At 44.0% G+C, this 19,007-nt stretch overlaps 2 protein-coding genes across 7 annotated transcripts in view; one reads left to right on the top strand and one right to left on the bottom strand.

Moving 5' to 3' along the window:
- The window catches only part of LOC139279855 (splicing factor 3B subunit 1-like), a 72,229-nt gene extending 58,926 nt beyond the window's left edge, over positions 1-13,303 (top strand). The window contains exons 6-7 of one of the 3 annotated variants that reach the window (XM_070899123.1): positions 11,907-12,035; positions 12,938-13,303. The gene's annotated coding sequence lies outside the window, so the exon portion shown is untranslated. The remainder of the gene's footprint in view (positions 1-11,906; positions 12,036-12,937) is intronic. The other 2 variants (XM_070899124.1, XM_070899127.1) reach the window with 2 other exon arrangements.
- Positions 1-19,007, bottom strand: part of LOC139279853 (protein argonaute-1) — a 96,946-nt gene that overhangs the window by 42,627 nt on the left and 35,312 nt on the right. For 3 of the 4 annotated variants that reach the window (XM_070899119.1, XM_070899120.1, XM_070899121.1), the window contains exons 3-10: positions 18,650-18,770; positions 15,958-16,139; positions 14,185-14,321; positions 11,218-11,352; positions 6,588-6,675; positions 4,272-4,419; positions 2,701-2,820; positions 450-572 (exon numbers count right to left, since the gene is read on the bottom strand). In XM_070899119.1, coding sequence (XP_070755220.1) covers positions 450-572; positions 2,701-2,820; positions 4,272-4,419; positions 6,588-6,675; positions 11,218-11,352; positions 14,185-14,321; positions 15,958-16,139; positions 18,650-18,770 — 1,054 coding nt within the window. The remainder of the gene's footprint in view (positions 1-449; positions 573-2,700; positions 2,821-4,271; positions 4,420-6,587; positions 6,676-11,217; positions 11,353-14,184; positions 14,322-15,957; positions 16,140-18,649; positions 18,771-19,007) is intronic. The other variant, XM_070899122.1, reaches the window with a different exon arrangement.

The raw sequence follows: 19,007 nt of genomic DNA, 5'->3' as shown, positions 1-19,007 counted from the left end.
AGAGGGCAGCGAGTGAAGGAGTGGGCATTGTGGGGCAGAGGGAGCGACAAGTTAAGAGTAGCGAGGGTGCCACGGGGATGGAAGGCAGGAGATCTTTTGAGTTAGTGTGCAGCAAAGGTTATGTTGAGATGCAAAAATAAGGATCAGGATTTTGAAATCCATATGCTGGTGAATGAGGAGCCAAATTAGCCTAGATTTATTTAAAAGTAAAGAGATGCATTCTCTAGGCCTTTCCTAATGCCCATTTAAAATTCAATTTTCTCATTTTGGCATAGAGTGATGGATGGGATTGTCAATATAACCTCACTTCTCCTGTATAGAAAAATAACGTACGACGATAGATCAGGAAAATAATCAATGTTTTTCTCTTGCGAATTCTCTGAAGTGGAAGTGATGATGGGAACATCTATCTATCTTTACATGAAGAATTGGGCACAGTTGTTACTTACCCGGCCACCATACTGTAAAATTGGTGCTGGCAAAACTCGGCCTGTAACCTCAGTCATGTCGTCTTTCACCTTTATCCCAAATTCCTGAATGTAAGGATCAAGGTTGTAGCTGGCGTTCTTCATCTGCAGATAAAAATGTCAATTAGCATAAAAGCTCATGTCCGCAAAGCTTGCAAAAATTTAGATTTTTAAGTTTTACTTTCAATTTGTTCTCTTATTTTCTCTACGGAAAGAAGCTTTATAAAAATGAACCTGGACACTCAGCTGGAGTTTGAGGGGAGGGTTATGGAAGCTGACCAAAGCCATAGTTGGAAAGAAGTGGAAGCTTTCAAAAATGGGAAGAGATGTGGTGAGGGAGTTTCAGAGTGCTAGGTCACAATTACTAAAGGCTCCATCACCACTTGGAGTGGAAGGACGCACAGTAAGCCAGAGTGGAGAGTGTTAGCTAGAGGCTGGAGAGGTAGGGTGAGGTGAGGTAAGGTCAGGTCATGGAGTGAGGAAGACAGGAATTTTGAACATCAGTATGCTGGGAGATGAAGACCCAGTGGAGGTTTGGCGAGAGCAGGAAGCAGTGTGGGGCGTTCTGGATAAATTGGAATTTCTGCAGGGTGGTACTTTGGGAAGCTGGCAAGGAAATCAATAAAGGTGTTGAGCCCGGAGATGACAAAGGAGCAGATGATGGTCTCCATAGTGTTGGGATTGAGGCAGGGCTGAAGGTGAATAATATTGCAGAAATGAAAACGATCTTGGCGATAGAACAGATGCAAGGCTGGAAGCTCAGCTTAGGCTCAAGTAGGACCAAAGTTTTGTACACCATTGGTTTGGTCTGAGTAAGCAGTGCATAAGTGGGATGGAATCAGGCATTACATTTGTGACGAGGCGGAAAAGAACAACTTCTGTCTTGCCAGTGTTGAGCTGGACAAAATACCATCGCATCCTTTTTAAAAAAAATTAATTCCTTGGATCTGGATGTCACTGGCATCCTGGCATTTATTGCCCATCCCTAATTGCCCTTGAGAAGGTGGTGATGGTGATTCGCCTTCTTGAACCGCTGAAATCCATGTGGTGAAGGTCCTCCCACAGTGCTGTTATGGAGGGAGTTCCAGGATTTTCACCCAGTGATGATGAAGGCACAGCGATATATTTCCAAGTCAGGATGTTGTGTAACCTGGAGGGGAACTTGGAGATGATGGTGTTCCCATCCGCCTGCTGGCCTTGTCCTTCTAAGTGGTAGAGGTCACGGGTTTGGAAGGTGCTGACGAAGGCGACTCGGCGAGTTGCTGCAGTGCATCTTGTAAATGGTGCACACTGCAGCCACGGTGGAGGGAGTGAATGTTTAAGGTGGTGGATGGGGTGCCAATCAATCAATCCACAACTCGATGTCAAATGGGCAGTCGGATGGCATAACAAAAGTCCTATTGAGTGGAAGTAATGCTGGGTACCAAGAGGCAGCATGTATATTCGGAGTTGGAGGGCATCAGGGGATGGAGTGGAAAGCAGGCGAAGGTTTTTAGAAGCCTTCCGAAAACAAAGAGGGTAGTAACAAGACTGCGGGAGTGGGGCATTTCGGGAGCAGGGGTGTAATGGCTGAAAGAGCAAGTGTCGATGGCAGGGCAGAGACAATTAGAGATGAGAAGTGGACTGGTGTTGGAGTGAGAATGAGCATATGGAGGTTATTGTAGGGTTTTTTTTGGGGAGTGTAGTCACTGCGGCAGCCAATTTGCGCACAGCAAGCTCCCACAAACAGCAATGGAATAATGGTGCTCTGGTGGCAAATCAGTAACAAAGGTAATAGACTCAGGATTGTTATGAGGAGGATAAGGAAGTTAGAAGAAATATTTTCATGCAGGTGATTCGTGGAACATGGAATGCAGTACAAGTGACTATTGAATTGAGACTACAACCTAATTTACATGAGAACTGGAAAAGTGTTTGAAAAGGAAGCGTATGAAATGATACAGGGAAATGGAATTAAAGCAGTTAGCTTCAGTTGAAGAGCCGCACCAGCTCGATGGGCTGAATAGCCTCCCACTGTGCCTTAAATTCTATGATTATATGAAATAAATTAACTTCTCACAGACAATCTAGTTTTAAAGAGCTAAACTGCAAGAACAAAGTGAAAACTATTGACTATTCTCCAAGTAAAACATGCAGTGGCCACCCAAGTAACACCGACATATGAATTAAACATGAGATGCAAATGAATTGCGCAACAGGAATCAACCGTATGTTATGGCTTTCCACCACTCACCAGTCGACTGATCTCCTCCTGCCTGTCTGGCGCTGACCGTGCTGTGGCTTTAATCATCGTTGACGTTTGATTGTCCGTAAGTTTCTTGATGCACCGCTGCCCGGGTACTATGTTACACACCTACAAAAAGAAAGAAGTCAACTCAATTCTGTGCAAGACATTCTTGACAAGCAAGATCAGAAATTTTATGGCTTTTTTTTTGTTTCTGATGCTCCACTGCAGTGAATCCAATGAAACAAGTATTCTGGTGGTTGAGAGAAAAAAGGTGCTGTACACTGCAAAATATCAGGATAGAGCAAGGAATTTTGTTGCCAGCGACAAGTTATTCAGAAACTTCTTTTTTATTTTTATTCAGCTGCCACGTTCCATACGTAGTCTTGCACAGGCTGCTGCAACATGACAACGAGCCGACTGCCATGATTTATGAGCCACCCTTTTTATAATGGGAAGATCCAGCGTAAACATTTTAGAATGAGAGAAACCTATGTCAACATTTGCTCATCACACTGTAACTGCAGGCCACCTGCCACCAGATGGTGCTATTGCACCTTCCTTCCCATCATCCTTCAGCACCTTAGCCTTTGCTGTCCACACAATGCAAACATGCTCTGTGCTGTGCCTTGTTGCATCAACGGTAACCACTAATTTAAAGCTGTTAAAATAAATCTCGCCATTAATTTATTAAAAAAACAAGGCGTTTTGCCGCCAATTTTAGAGGGATAGCATTGAAAATTAGGGAAGTTATGCTAATCCTGTATTGAACCTTGGTTAGACCACATTTGGAGTAGTGTACACAATTCTGGTCGGCATATTATAAAACGGATATAGAGGTGCTGGAGAGGGTGCAGAGAAGATTTACAAGGGTGACACCAGAAATGCGAGGTTATACACATCAGGAAAGGATGAACAGGCTGGGTCTCTATTCTCTTAAAAAGAGAAGGCTGAGGGGTGACCTAATAGAAGTCTTTAAAATTATGAAATGTTTTGATAGAGTAGATACAGAGAGATTGTCGCCACTTGTGGGGAAGAGCAAAACTAGAAGCCATCTATATAAGATAGTCACCAAGAAATCAAATAGGATATTCAAAAGAAACTTCTTTACCCAGAGTGTGATAAGAATGTGGAACTCGCTACCACAGGGAGTGGTTGAAGCGAATAGTATAGACGCATTTAATGGACAAGCATATAGATGAATAGTATAGATCCATTTACAGGACGGTTAGATAAGCATATGAGGGAGAAGGGAAGAGAGGGTTATGATAGATTTAGAAGAAAGGAGGCTTGAGTGGAGCATGGACTGGTTGAGCCAAATGGCCTGTTTCTGTGCTGTATGTTCTATGTAATCCTGCTCCCGGGTTTGCATCAATCCCCACTCTTTCCCTCCAGCTCACTCTCCAGCCCCGTTGGAGTTCAGTCAGCTGCTGTCATTACATTTTTGTTAAATTAGCTCCTGGTGCTTCCTCTCCTTTGGAGGCTCTTGCCTTTGGCCTCTCTAAAATGTAACTCTGCTCTTGCTGGCCCGTTCCTGCTGTAGAGACTCTCCCTTTGGCCGCACTGCAGTCACATCTCACCTCGAGTGGCAGGTAGGTGTGCTTTTGTTCCTGTCCCACCTGTAGACAGGGTAGGTGCGGGTACTTTAGCTGAAGGTTGTATTTCTGTTTGAAGTATTGTGCTACCGTGCATTCCACAGTCTGCCCGCTTTCCAGCTGCAAGGGGAACCTGGGAGAAAACATAACCATGTTGTGATTATCAATCACATTTTACCAGATATTCACAAATACTGAAGCCCTTGCCTATGCTTCCTCTAACTTATCAACAAGGCCGAGCACATCCTGTTTAACTTCCACCAAACCTTTACACCTCAGCCCCCAATTTATTTCTCCCTGCTGATTGCCCACTCAGTTGACAGCGTGCAACCTCAGCAACCTGTTGAACCCTGAAATGAACTTCAAATCTTGTGTCTTATCAATCATCAAGACTATTTATTTTCACCTCTAACAATGCTCGTCTCTGCTCTTACCTAAACCCCACTGCGCTGAAATCTCCATTCACGATATCTCCAGGCTTGACTTCTCCAGTGCTCTCTTTGCTGGCCTACTGTGCTCCACTTTACATAGACTCCCAATATTCTGCTGTCTCCAGCTTATCCTGCTTTAAGTTGTGCTCCTTGTTACTGCCAACCTCTACTGGCTCCCAGTTCCCTACTAAAAAAGATAATTTATCACTAATAAATCCAATAAGGAATTCAAGAGAAATGTCTTTACTCAGAGTGGTGAGAATGTGGAACTGTCAACCACATAGAGTGGTTGAGGCGAATGGCATAGATGTATTTAAGAGAAACTAATTAAGTAAATGAGGGAGAAAGGAATAGAAGGGTGTGCTGATAGGGTTAGATGAAGTAGAGCAGGAGGAGGCTCATGTAGAACAAACACCGGCATAGACCTGTTGGGCTGAATGGTCCGTTTCTGTGCTATAAAATTTTATGTAATGACAACTGTTCTCATTTAGAAATCCCATAACAGCCTTGCCCCACCGCTTAACCTCGGATTCCTACATGTCAGAGTGTATCTGCCATTCTGACTCTGACCTCCTTTGCATCACACCCTCCCTACACCAGAGCCGTGCACCCTGGAAACGTCTCCCCAAATCTTTCCACCTTTCTCCCAAAAGTCGTCGCAAAACCTACTGCCTTGACAGGGTTTCTGACACCTCTTCTGATTATTCTAAAATTGTTCAGTATCTGTCCCACCTCTGAAGTGTCTTAGGATGCTCACTATGTTAAATGCGTTAAATAAATGCAAGTGGTTATTGCAGTTGTATTTCAGGAATTTCAAGCAGCTTTTCTAAACTTCTCTGGGCTTTGAAACGTTCAGAAAAAAGAAATGGCATACAATGAGTGTAGTTATAGTCACTGGTCATATTTTATATTATTGATCTTCAGATCTTTATAGATTTTAATTTATGCTGTATGAAAAACAAGGGAAAATCCACTTCCCATTATACTCCTAAACTATGTGCACCAGTATATACTTAGTGTATTCAGAGCTTTCACCTTCGCAAAGATGACTGAGCTACACAGTAAATGCAAGCCAGTAACTGTATTCTTACAGAATATGTTCACATATCTTTGTGGTTTGTGAAAGGCAGAAGGCACTGTCTGCTAAAATAAAAACAGAAAATGGTGGAAATACACAGCAAGTCCTTCAGCATCTGAAAAAACAAAGGACAGGTTAACGTTGGGAGTAGTCACCCTTCCTCTGTAGACAGGAACAGAGGCACAGTAGCTACCTGCCAGTACCCACAATGTTAGCCTACCTTTTTTCAAATGATGACCCACCTGCTGTGTATATTCTGCATTTTCTGTTTTTATTCCAATTATACAATATTTTCAGAGTTTTTCCACATTATCTCAGAGACTGTCCTCTATTTGTTCTACTTTTTGAATTTAACCTTTGTTTTAGTAAGTGCGCCAATCCACTATTACTCTACACTATAAGTGTGTTGTGAACTGGTTGTGAACAGATACTCTGGAGAAAGATCTTGCACCTGGAAATCACATGATATCAAGCATCAAATTGGATCATGGGGTGATGCACACACCTCAGGTTTCCAACCGACTGTTTTTGTTACATTTTGCAAACCAGGTTGTGAATGCACACCCTTTTTGTGCCTACCAACTGCTTGATCTAACCATGCTTCATCACATATGTACGTAATTACTTGTATACTTGCCTCCAGCCCATTGGTGGTCCGTAACCCTGAAATACATGTGTGCGCTGAAGCCTGATACAAAGTTAATTTAACCTCACTGCTTTTCACAGAAGTGTACAGAACTAATCACAATGAACCACTTTAACTTCACCATATTACAGCAAGAGCGTACTTACGTCTGGTGACTGGCTGGCCGCCGGGTTACATTGCACACTCGATATTTCCTCTTCATCTGGCCGCAGTGAGTCACCTCCACTTTTAAACCTGTGGAGGTCAGAACAGAAAGATTATCAAGAACCGGAATACCAGAGGTCCCCCGATGGCTCATTTGGTTAAACAAGTGAGTAGATGACCATCAAGATTCACGGTTGCTCCCCTTGTTTGGGCTGAGCTAGTTGATTAGAGTTGGGTGCGGAAGGGGAGGAAGTCGGTCAGGGTTCCTGCACGCCAGTCAATGGCCTCTACCAGAGCTGCAGGTGTGGTTGTCCATCGAGGACAGGTCCTGGCTCGCCAATGAATCGTCCATCGGTGAAAAAGCACCTGCTGATACTCACACGTGAAAAATGGGCATTTAGACGAAGTACCAGAAGGCAACTCTGCAGTGTAAATGATCTCTTGCCTCTGGAGACATGAAAATTCTCCTCGAGCAAAGATTCCGCACCTCTCCCCCCATGCCTCTAAGCAAGAGTACAGCTTGCAGAAGAACTAAACAGGTCCCGTGATTGACACTTAGTTCAGGTTCGCAATCTCGGGTCTGGGCAACAATACATTTCATAATTGGTGCGTTCTATACTTTCTGGCAACATCAGGGAATGTCCTGGGCAGATTGTTCAATTGTACAGTTTTCCCATTGTTGTCAAATCTGCCCACAGTATAAATGGGGCAGATTCAGCAGCAAGGGAATGCCACTTTAAGTGGTTTTTAATATAACAGGGCAACAGTGAGCGTTTGTTTGCGGGAGGGGGTGGTGTGGGAGAATATTCCACTTACCTGATAAGTCATTTAACAGCTATTCAGACAAATATGCATGGCCTTTTGTTATTCAGCAATGATATCAGGAGGTTACCTGCTAACAGGAAAGCAATTAACACAAAGAAATCTCCTCTCCAGTTTGAATATTTATGTTACTGTGTTTGTGCTTTTAAAAAACTACTGGCAATTCTATTTTTACAGCATATGAATGGTTGTGTGGCATGGCAGGAATGTTGTTGTACAGAAGCAGCAGATCTGTTGTACTTTGTCCACTGAATAAGGACAGACGCTGGAAGGCAACTTCAATCTGAGATTATTATTCTCTTTGGTAGCTTCACGACTGATTATTTCCTCCTCCCTCCCAACTTCCCACAATACAGTGAACAAAAGAATCTGGAGACCAAGCAGAAGTAGCACTATAGATATGCCAAACTATGCAGAAATGTGCCAAGTTTTTTTTTTTAAAAAGGGTAAGTTTCATGCTGTGTGCACAACCTTTGAAAATAGTCAAACCCTCCCAATCTCTAAATCCCTCATTTGTGTGTGAACGCACAGTGGTATGTTGCAACTGGAATTCATGACTATTTCTTTAAATTGTTAACAACTTTTAGTGCAGATACAATGCCATAAATCAAGTCAACAAATATTGTACTACATAACATCTTAATTTTCTGAGTGGGATGATAGAATTTAGTCCATTCTACTTAACAACCTCTCAGAAATTTATATCTGGAATTTGGCAACTTTACTTGGCTCAGTGATAGTGTCCGAACAGCAGAGTTAAAAGGTACTGAATTCAAGCACCCTCCAGGACTTAAGTACATAATCTAGATTCTGATGAAAGGTCATTGACCTGAAATGTTAAAAATCTGTTTCTCGCTCCACAAATGCTGTCTGACCTGCTGAGTATTTCCAGCATTTCCTGTTTTTATTTTAGGCCATAAATATAAGATAGTCACTGATAAATTCAATAGGGAATTCAGGAGAAACTTCTTTACTCAGAGTGATAAGCATGTGGAACTCGCCATCACCACAAGTAGTAGTTGAGGCAAATTGCATAGATGCTAGATAAACACATATTGGATGGGTACAATTGGGTGCGCCAATATGACACCCAGAATGGCAGCTCCCTATGGAGCTCCGCTGACCATCAGAGACCCTCTCCCCCCAAATCAGGATGTCAGGAAGAAGTTACAGCCGCTCACGGACCTCCTAAGTCTGAGCTCGGCGTTCCTTCAGCCCATCTGAAGCCGACGTCTCTTCTGCCCACCTGGAACTCGTGGCACGTGGTGCGGGTAATCGTGGCGGTGGCCTTCCTGTCCTCTCCAGCGGCTCACCAAGAAGCAAGATGGAGCGAGGTGCAGCCAACAAAAGCGAACAGGGCTCCAGTGGCTCCCACCCTCACCTTGGGTTCCTCAGCTCTCCTGAAGGCGCTGCTCAGTGCCGAGCTTACAGCTCACGTCTCATAATAGGCAACTAAGCCCATACAGTAGAGCCTGGCCTCCAGGCGTCTCGGACCCCCTTGCCACAGGGCCAAGACCTCGCTCTACTAAGCCCGTGTGGTAGTCGATGTGCAACAGCCACCCCACATTAAAAGAAGTCATGCTCAGGCATCTTCCACCATTCAAAATTAAGTTTGGGACCTGGAGCGTCAGGACCCTCATGGACAACCCCAACAGCAACAGACCGGAACGTCGCATTGCTATCGTTGCCCAGGAACTCAGATGATTCAATGTCGACATCGCCGCCCTAATTGAGACCCGGCGGGCAGGGGCAGGCCAGCACAAGGAACAAGGTGGCAGTTACACCTTCTTCTGGAAAGATAAGCCAGAAGAATGCCGCCTCCATGGAGTTGGCTTCACCATCAGCTAGTGGGCCATCTCAGAGACTCCCTCTGCAGGATAAGCAAACGTCTCATGACTCTCCAGCTCACCCTAGCCCAGAACCAGTGCGCCATAGTCATCAGCGCGTACTTTCCAACACTCGACGCAACAGATGAAACCAAAGCAGAATTCTACTCCAGCCTCGAACAATCCCTGTCCCAAGTCCCTACGGACGACAAACTGATCCTCCTTGGTGACTTCAACGCCAGAGTCGGAAAGGACACAGACCTCTGGAGAGGCGTGATCGGCAGAGAGTGGGTCGGGAAAACCAATTCCAGCAGTACCCTGCTCCTGACAAAATGCCTAGAACATGACCTTGTCATCACCAACATCGTGTTCCGTCAGAGGGACAAGTACAAGTCATCATGTCAATACCCTCGCTCCAAGCACTGGCACCTGCTCGACTACATCATCTTTTGAGTGAGGGACCGCAAGGACGTGTGCATCACCCGCGCCATGATAGGAGCTGACGACTGCTGGACGGACCACCGCCTAATCCATTTTGTCATTATCAATATAGCCCCAAAGCAGCGACGGCAACAGAAACAATGCCACAGAAAAATCAACACTGGGGCACTCAAAGACCCAGTAAAGATACAGCCAGCGCCTCATTACAAACCTGGCGACCCTCGATGACCCCGAGAAGCAGAGTGCCCATGATGCTTGGTCTGCCCCGAAGGCCTCCATAACCAGCGCCTGCGAAGAGACGCTTGGTCACTCAACTAGGAAACACCAAGACTGGTTTGACGAGAACGACCAGGAGATCCAAGAGCTAATAAAATAAGCCGCAAGCGCAAGGCATTTCTGAACTTAAAGCAGCAACCCAACTCGGCAGCAAAGAAGCTCTACAGGCAGCTGAAGGCCGAGGTCCAACAAAAAACCCGCGATCTAAAGAATAGATTGTGGGTGGAGAAAGCACAGGAGATCCAGTAGCTGGCCGACAACCATGATGTGCGAGGATTGTTCCGCACAGTCAAGGCCACCTACAGCCCAAGCACCCAATTCCCCACGCCACTGCTGGCTAAGAATGGAGAGGCACTCATTAAGGACACCGAGGCAGTCAGGGCCCACTGGAAGGAGCACTTCGAAGATCTCCTCAACCGAGATTGTGCCTTCAACACAAGTTTTAAGCTTATATTCCAGTGCAGTACTGAGGGGGTGCTGCATTGTTGGAGATGCCACTATTCAGAGGAGACATTCATCCAAAGCCCTACCTGCCTGCTCAAGTGAACATGTAAGATCCCATGACACTATTCAAAGTAGAGCAGGGAGTCCTCTCAGTGTCCTGGCCGACATTCATCCCTCAACCAAACAACACTAACACAGATTATGTATGTTCATTTGCTGTCTGTCGGACCTTTCATTGTGCACACTCGCCTCGCTGAGTCAGAAAGTTGTGGGTTCAAGTCCCACTCTAGTGCAGTGGTGATGGAGTGCTGCACCGTTGGAGGTGTCGTCTTTCGAATGAGACGATAACCCATCTGCTCTCTCAGGTGGACATAAAAGATCCCGCGACACTATTTCGAAGAAAAACAGGGGAGTTATCGCCGGTGTCCTGGCCAATATTTATCCCTCAATCAACATAACAAAAACAGATTTTCTAGTCATTATCACATTGCTGTTTGAGGGAGCTTGCTGTGCACAAATTGGCTGCCACGTTGGCTATAAAGCGCTTTGAGACGTCCAGTGGTCGTGAAAGGCGCTATATGTATGCAAGTCTTTCAAGTCTTTCTTTTAAATGCCAATCGGTCACCGTAAAAGTAGCGAAAGAGCAGAGAATTCCTCAGGTTTCAGCATTCTCTCCCAACCAACACCTCCATAAACAGACTATCTGGTCATTCATTGCTGTTTGTGGGACTTGCTGCATGCAAAATAGCTGCTGCGTTCACTTACACAATCATGACTAAACTTCAAAGCAACCATAATAAAAACAACAACCGATGAAACCTACCTTTTATTTCTTTCGTAAAACGCACTCTTTGCGAGTCAGTAAGAGGTTTTGGCTGCTCATCAATATTCCGGATGTCTAAGACTTCACACATAAACTCAATCACTGGCTGAGCTTTGTAGAAAGCTGTTGCTGACACTAAAATAGGAAAAAGTGACTTTGGTCAGTGACTAATACCAGTGTTGCCATAACTGACCCAGTGCAACATGTGAGATTAAAATCAGCTGTACAGGAGTGACTGGTGAAAACTAGTAACACAGATGGGAAAAGAAGAAACTTAAGAAAAAATATCACAGCACCATAAGCAATTTTTACAATTTGCACTTAGCACCTTTAATGTACTGAAACTTCCCAAACCACTTCACAAAAGATGGTAAATAAATGCAAGTTGTCGCTGATATGCCATCATCTCGTAACGTGACGGTCCACACAGTTAGGGACACCATCAAAAGCGAGACGACCAGTCGCCAATGACAGCAGACACCCAGTTTTTTGTGCTTGTACTTGCAGCTTTTATGACTGACTTCCAACCATTCTGTGCTAATTCAGAACGTTAGTGTGCTTGCTTCATGACAAATTGTAACATGACTCAGACACAATGTATTAGGCCAACACTTGCATCATTCTGGAGGATTTCGTTTTTTTTTAAATGGAAGAATGGTGTACTGTCATGTGTCTTCACTCTCCTCTAGGGCCACTGAAGGAGGAAAACAGCATACAAGTCTAAGATCACAGCTCCATGTTCCAAATCGGCCTCCAACAGGCGATAGCAGAGTGGAAGCACAGGACAAGAAGTAAACGTGGGACAGTGACACACACAGGTTGGTTTGGCGTTGCCATCCCAAAATCCTGGGACAAAGTGCTGCAAAATGAAAGCACTTTCAGATATTCTCACTTTGTCATCTACAAAACCACCAGCTTCAGCTGGAATGGCAGTGGAAAGCCATGCTCCCATCCCTCATAATGAGTACAGTCCAAATGGCAGCAATGAATACACCAGGAGACAAATTCAAGGTAGTAACCATGTGTAGAATTACAGGTATAATCCACATCATGGGCACTGGAACACACCCACCAGCACAGGCTCTGGGGGCAGGGTCTCGATCTGAACATTCCCCATTTCAAATGCTGATGGAACTGCTGTCTTTTTGCAAAATGTTTGGTTTTTGTACCAGTACTTCGATCCAGACAAGAAACTAGCACGCAAGGATAGGATTTTGCTCTTTTCTGATGGTTATTAATGATCTGAAGGAAAATTACTTTTGGTAGGCTATGTTAAATTAAATACTGTTTAACAACAGAAGAGCACAGACTCCAATATAGACACTTCCAAAATTCAGCTTCCAATTGCAATTTATATTTTTAACCATCATTTCATGACACAGTAAAAACACAAGCGGTTTAAAAGTGTGTCTGTGGGGGGGGGCGGGCAGATTCTTTACCAAAATAAGGCAATTATCATATTTACAAAGTGAATATATTTGGAGGCTACCTGCTGCTGCCAAACAGGGAAGCCACTGATACAAAGAAAACTCCTGTTAGTAACAAACCCATTTCATTAAATTGCTCAATAAAGAGGGCATCCCCTTCTCTACTAATGAATAGGTCGGTTTCGCATGCAATTAGTGCCCTCCTTATATTACAGAACTGGCCATTGATGTGTCACTAAAGTTTAAGTGCTGCCAATTAACATAAGCTAATAATGGCTGCTTTTACATTTCAGCCCAGACCTCGAGACATTCATTCATTCATAGGCAGTCCCTCGAAACGAGGATGACTTGCTTCTACGCCGAAAAGGGATGAGTTTACAGGTGTTTCAATGAAGGAGCTAATATTTCAGGTCCTGAACTACATCTTGAAGGGTGGAAGATGCCCGTGCGTAAATTATTTTTAACGTGTGGTGACCATTGCACACCAGCCACCACACGGACTTGACAGAGCAAGGGATTAACCAAGACGACTGGAGACCAGTTCTGCTGCACGGACCTCGTGCGCGCACATATCGCAGTGTGGGCCAACTCGTGCTGCCCCTGGACCCTCGCCTCTTCTGGGCCCCGATCACATCCCTCTATGAACTCTTGCCGCTCCTTCGCCCCGATCTCGAGACAGCCAGCTAACTGAGTCACTCGCTGGGTATAGCTGACCTTCCTGTAAACTGGTTGCACTGCTGGGGAGTCCAATGCTGCAGGCATGCAGTGGGCTGGATGTGACATCATCACCAATTAGCCCCCACCACCACCAGCCCGACCAGTCAAACAGCTTTTATTACCCATCTCCAATATTGTGATTGCTAATAAAAGAAAGTGTTCAAAGAAAATGAAAAACATACTATTTTGTTTTAATGCTCCTATGATTTTTCTCCCGTGCTGTTGCAGCAGTATCCAGGAGATTAATCCTGAATTTCTGGAGACTACAGAACAATCCTAGAAGGTTGGCACAGAACAATGATGCCACGACGATACGACAAAGGCTGTGCTGGTGCAACCCTATAATGCGAACATCAAGAAGCACTGCTGTTGCCACCACAACACATTTACTGATCCCAGTAAGACTGTAGGTAACCAGCAAGACCCAGCGCAAAACCATTCTTTAAAAAATCCAGCAGATTTATGTTGATGTGATCACTGTGCAGAACTAATGCTACAGGAGTCAGCAGCCGAAAAGTAACATAAAAGTGACTAAAAGGGAATGAACTGGACCAGATAAGGACTACAGTAGCCTACGCTGGCCAGTTACTTCCTTACTTCCTGCATTGTCATCGGTTAGCAAAAGCATCCCTCCCTCCACAAAAATAAACCTCTTGCTAGGGTTCCACAGATGCTGTTCATTCTCATGTGGCCATGTGTAAGCCTGGGTAAGTTATTCAACCAGAGTGTGCATAGCATTTTCTTTTAAAGACAAGCTGATCTTCAGTAACTAGTTAAAGATCAATCAATTTAACTGTTCCAACAGAAAAAGAAAATACATTACCATCGATGTTCAACATCATTTTCCACATGGCAGGTCGGACAGACTGATGGAAACCAAACCAGACTTCTCTACCTCCACCCAGTGGGTGATAGTAACCCTCAGGTGGAGAAAAGAATGAGCGACCAACGGGAGTATACCTGAAATTAAAGAAAGGGGTTATTGATCTGATTAATATTATTTCTGTTATATTGTACAACGAGGGGTGTCCAAACGGGAGTCTTGGGGCCATGTGACCCTTCTCAAATCCTGCCTAATCTGACTGTCGAAGCCAAGGCAACTCATTCCTAGTTGTGCTTCTTATTCACTGTTTCATGCTGTTTGAATTTTGTAAGACGTGAATGATTGAATCCTGTTCTTAGCACTGTTGGGCTCATGAAACTTTAAGTCAGAATGCCAAGATCCACTAGTATCAGAAACTGGAAATAACTGCAAATTAATGGGAAATGGATAATTCAGCTTCGCCTCGATCAAAACAAAGTAGTGGACCTAACATGAGCAACAGCGGCTATCTGGCATTCAATTGCACTTAACATTGTTGGATCCTGAATAACTAAAACGTTACTTTTTTGCCCTGCTACACAAAGAAGCAGAATAAGTTCCTTGCTAGATTAGCGCCCCCATTATCCCAATCAATGGGTCTCCCTAAATCTTGCACGCCAAATCTCAACTGTAGAAGTTATTCGACAGTGAAGCAAAATTTGATATGGTTCTTTGACAAAAGTTGGCTGAATTCAGTTCATGAACGCTTATTCAGGAAGAACCAGAGCGCTGCAACACTTTGCTCAAACCATCCGCAAAATACTTTGTCGATAATTGTGGGAAAACATTGGAAAATGCATATAAAAATGAATACAAACATTAATGTAGGGCTGGAGTCAGAAGGGCACCCTCACTCTATTCAGGTCTCCACATCCAGCCATACTGGGTCAGTCTGGAAGACCAATAGAAATATTAACAGCCTTACAATCCCAGAGGCCCCAGCACAGTGCTTGCTGGGCATGCCCACTGGAGAGGAAATGAACAGGCTTGCCCAACTCTTGTTACTAGCTACAAGAAAATGCAACCCATTCTGTGATGAGAGTGCAGTCTTTCCACATGACAAATGTAGCCGACACACAGGGTGGACACCTGCCGATCACAAGTGATGCTTTGCCTTTGTCTGGAACTGGGGAGAAAACAGGCCCCTTCTCAGAGGTTTATTCAGCACAAACAAGCTGCCCCAACCCCCCCAAACTGCCTTGTTCTCAATGCAAGCACACTTGCGGCAAGATGCCTGGATGTGTCAATGCATTCTTCTTGCAGGCACCAGGTAGTCAGTTGTACAGTGACTTGATAAAATATCTGGGAAAATGTATAATTTCATAAAATCTCTGAATGTACCACTAAATATACAATGTCCTCAAAACATGTGTGAATGTACACCTATAGGTAAAATGGCTTCATAAAATATGAATATACTTTAACAAACCATAAAAGCAACATTAATGTAAACTCCAGGAGGAACGAATGAACAATTTCCTTTGCTTCACTTAACTCTAATAGTTACATTTCAATATCTGTAAAAAATTATAGACCATAAGCACCAGTATGAGAGAAAACAAATGTTTATTTTAAATGCAGTGAAGTGTACAGTGTTTCTTTTCTAACTGTGTTTTAAATTACTTGCCTTAACGAGCATAAAATCAATACAACAAAAATTCAAAACTAAACATTCAAACCTTTGGCTATTACATATATTCCTTCTGATACATCAACAACAGAATGTTAGATTACCTCATTGATGCCAGGTGCCTCATAGCTACATCCAGAGCTTGAACGGAGTCTAATGGAACCTGGATTCGACCACTAACGAGGGCTTCATGCAGCAGCCTCCAGCTCACCACTGCCAGCCATTTAATAGAAACCTTAAAAATACGATCTTTTCCTTCACCAGGGATGGTCACCTCAAAGTCAACCTTACATTAAAAAAAAACAAAGCAGTTAAACCTCAATGGGAAGCTTCTTTACTCTAGAGCCAATTACACAGTGCAACCTAAAAACTGACTGACCAGCCAGACCCACTGCAGCAAATGAGCAACATTGGGAGACCTGCACGCAAACAACCTCCCTGTGCCATCCTCCCTGTCTGGCATAGATTGGTGAAATGAATGACGCAAACACAGCAGCTCTGTATCGATGATCCTCTGACTAGCTCCAATTTTAAAGAAAGCACAAAAAAAGAAAAATACGAGATCTAAAACCGCTTCTACACAACTACGTACTTGCGCAATGACAGAAGTATCCAAACGCACCAAACCGACATGCCAATCTTGATGGGCTGGAAGAGGGGGCACCTAATTGGAAACTCTGGGTCTACCGGGATTCTGTCACTTTTTAAAAATTAATTCATGGGATGTGGATGTCATTGGCAAGGCCAGCATTTATTGGCCATACCCAATTGCCTTTGAGAAGTTGGTGGTGAGCTGCCATTTCAGAGGGCAGTTAAGAGTCGACCATGTTGTCATGGGTCTGGAGTCACATAGATTTGGGAAGGTCACTGACAATAGGAGTACCATGTTTGCCATCAATGGCACTCCATAAAAGAGTAAAAATGTTGCTATGCTGAACCTATACATCATCTGCAACAACAACTTGCATTTATATAGCAACTTTCAACATAGGAAAACATCCCATGGCACTTCACAGGAGTGTAATCAGACAAAAATTGACACCGAGCCAAAGAAGGAGTTACTAGCACAAGGTTAAAAGCCTTGTTAAAAAGGGTTAAAAAGGTGGAGAGGCAGAGAAGGTTAGGGTGCTAATTCCAGAGCTTATGACCTAGGCAGCTTTAGGCACGATCGCCTATGGTGGGGCGAAGTTCAAGGAATGCAGAGGTCTTGAAGGGTTGGAGGAGGTTACAGTAATAGTAACTCCATGGAGGGATTTGAACACAAGATTAAGAATTTTAAAGAAGGCATTGGTGGACCGGGAGCCAGTGTAGGTCACCAAGCACAGGGATGATGGGTGAGCGGCACTTGGTGTGGGTTCGGATATGGGCAGCACTGTTTTGGATAAGCTCTACTTTATGGAGGGTGGAATATGGGAGGTTGGCTAGAAAAGCATAATAATAAAGTCTAGAGGTAAAAAAAAGTATGGATGAGGGTTTCAGCAGCAGATAAGTAAAGGAGGGGTGGAGACAGTTGACGATAGGCAAGTAGAAGTTAACAGTCTTTTTAATGGAGAAGATACAAGGTCAGAAGCTTAGCTTAGGTTGTGAACAGTTTGCAAGAGGTATGGAATTGTTTGGAACAGAGTTTGTGGCGCAGGTAGAAGACAACGGCTTCAGTCTTCCCAATGTTTAACTGGAGGAAATATTCGGTTGGAGGAAATTGCAGCTCATCCAGGACTGGATGTGGGACAAGCAGCGTGACAAATCAGAGAAGGTGGAGGGGTTGAGAGAGGTGGTGGTGAGGTAGAGCTGGGTGTTGTCAGCGTACACATGGAACCCGACATGTCTTCAGATGCTGTGACCGAGGGACAGTAATGAGAAATAGGAGGGGCCAAGGAAAGATCCTTGGGGGACTGCAGAGCTAATGGTGCAGTTGTGGGAAGAGAAGCCATTACAGCAGATTCTCTGGTTACAACGGGATAGATAAGAGCGGAACCAGGTAAAGGTAGTCCCACTAATGGTATAAAATCTGTGGTCTGGAATGGCTCAGGTGGGCTACATTGCACTGTGTAGCACTGAACCATGCAGACTAGGTAGGTATTAGGCGCCATCGCCAATCTGTTTTAGGGTTTTTATTTGATTACGTCTCTGTGATGTGCTTTGGGATGTTTTTCTAAGTTAAAGACGTTACATAAATGCAAGCTGTTGTTGAGTTAGTCAGTCCACAGTTCACGTTCACATCTGTGGAGTTGGGAGAGGAAATACAATTATCAGAGTTCCCACTCTTAATCACACTGCAGCGTCCTACTACTGCTGTATATACTGTGAAGACTGGATGCGTGAATGATCAGGCTCTGCTGTGATGATTCTTAATTAGTTGCAGTTCAGGATTACAGAAGAACAGTCAATTGGATGTGATATCACCCTTGTGAAACTGTATCACTGCTAAACCACTTCAGCTAAGGTAAATTTGGTAACTGTATAAAGTCTGAGGGAAGAACGTGCCGAGAAGTACAACAATACTGCCACATGTTTCACAGGAGTGCTCGAAGGATATTGAGCAACAGACCGAACCCAAGCTGATTTTTTCCACAGTTTAGCCTGGAAATGCCAACTGTGTTCTCCCACAATCATCTAACTCAGCACAGACCAGGGACGGAATATGCGATCTTCCTGATTTATATAGCTCAATTCTACACGAGACAATTTTGCTAATTTTTTTTCTCAAATTGAAAATAAATATTGAGTTCCCATTTATATGAAGAGATGAAAGACTTTACCCCTTCCCAACAAGAGATCAGCAGCATTTTCTCATACCCGATCCTGGCCAATTGGTAGTAGTGTTGCTGTATAAATATTCTTTTTCCCATCATACACTGGCTTTCTGTCTCCAAAGATCTGAGGTTTGAAATGTTGAACCATGTACTCCACCACTTCCCTGCAAAACAGACATGGTCAGAAGATAATCCTACTGGAGTCACAAAAGCAGTTTTTTGGGTCAATTTTAATTCCTTTCTATATGATACGTGCTTTTTCCCACCCCAATCTAATCTAAAAGGAACAGTGGTCAATATTTATTAATTGGAGGCATGTTTGGCAATGTGAGATTTTTCTCTTGTTATCAGGCTACAAAAATTAACACAGGATGGATAACAAGTGAGGGGTAGACCTGTGA

The sequence above is a fragment of the Pristiophorus japonicus genome, chromosome 14, assembly GCF_044704955.1.
Source record: "Pristiophorus japonicus isolate sPriJap1 chromosome 14, sPriJap1.hap1, whole genome shotgun sequence".
Taxonomy (NCBI): Eukaryota; Metazoa; Chordata; class Chondrichthyes; family Pristiophoridae; genus Pristiophorus; species Pristiophorus japonicus.
The sequence above is the reverse complement of the archived record's forward strand: the minus strand, read 5'-3'. Positions and strand labels throughout refer to the sequence as shown.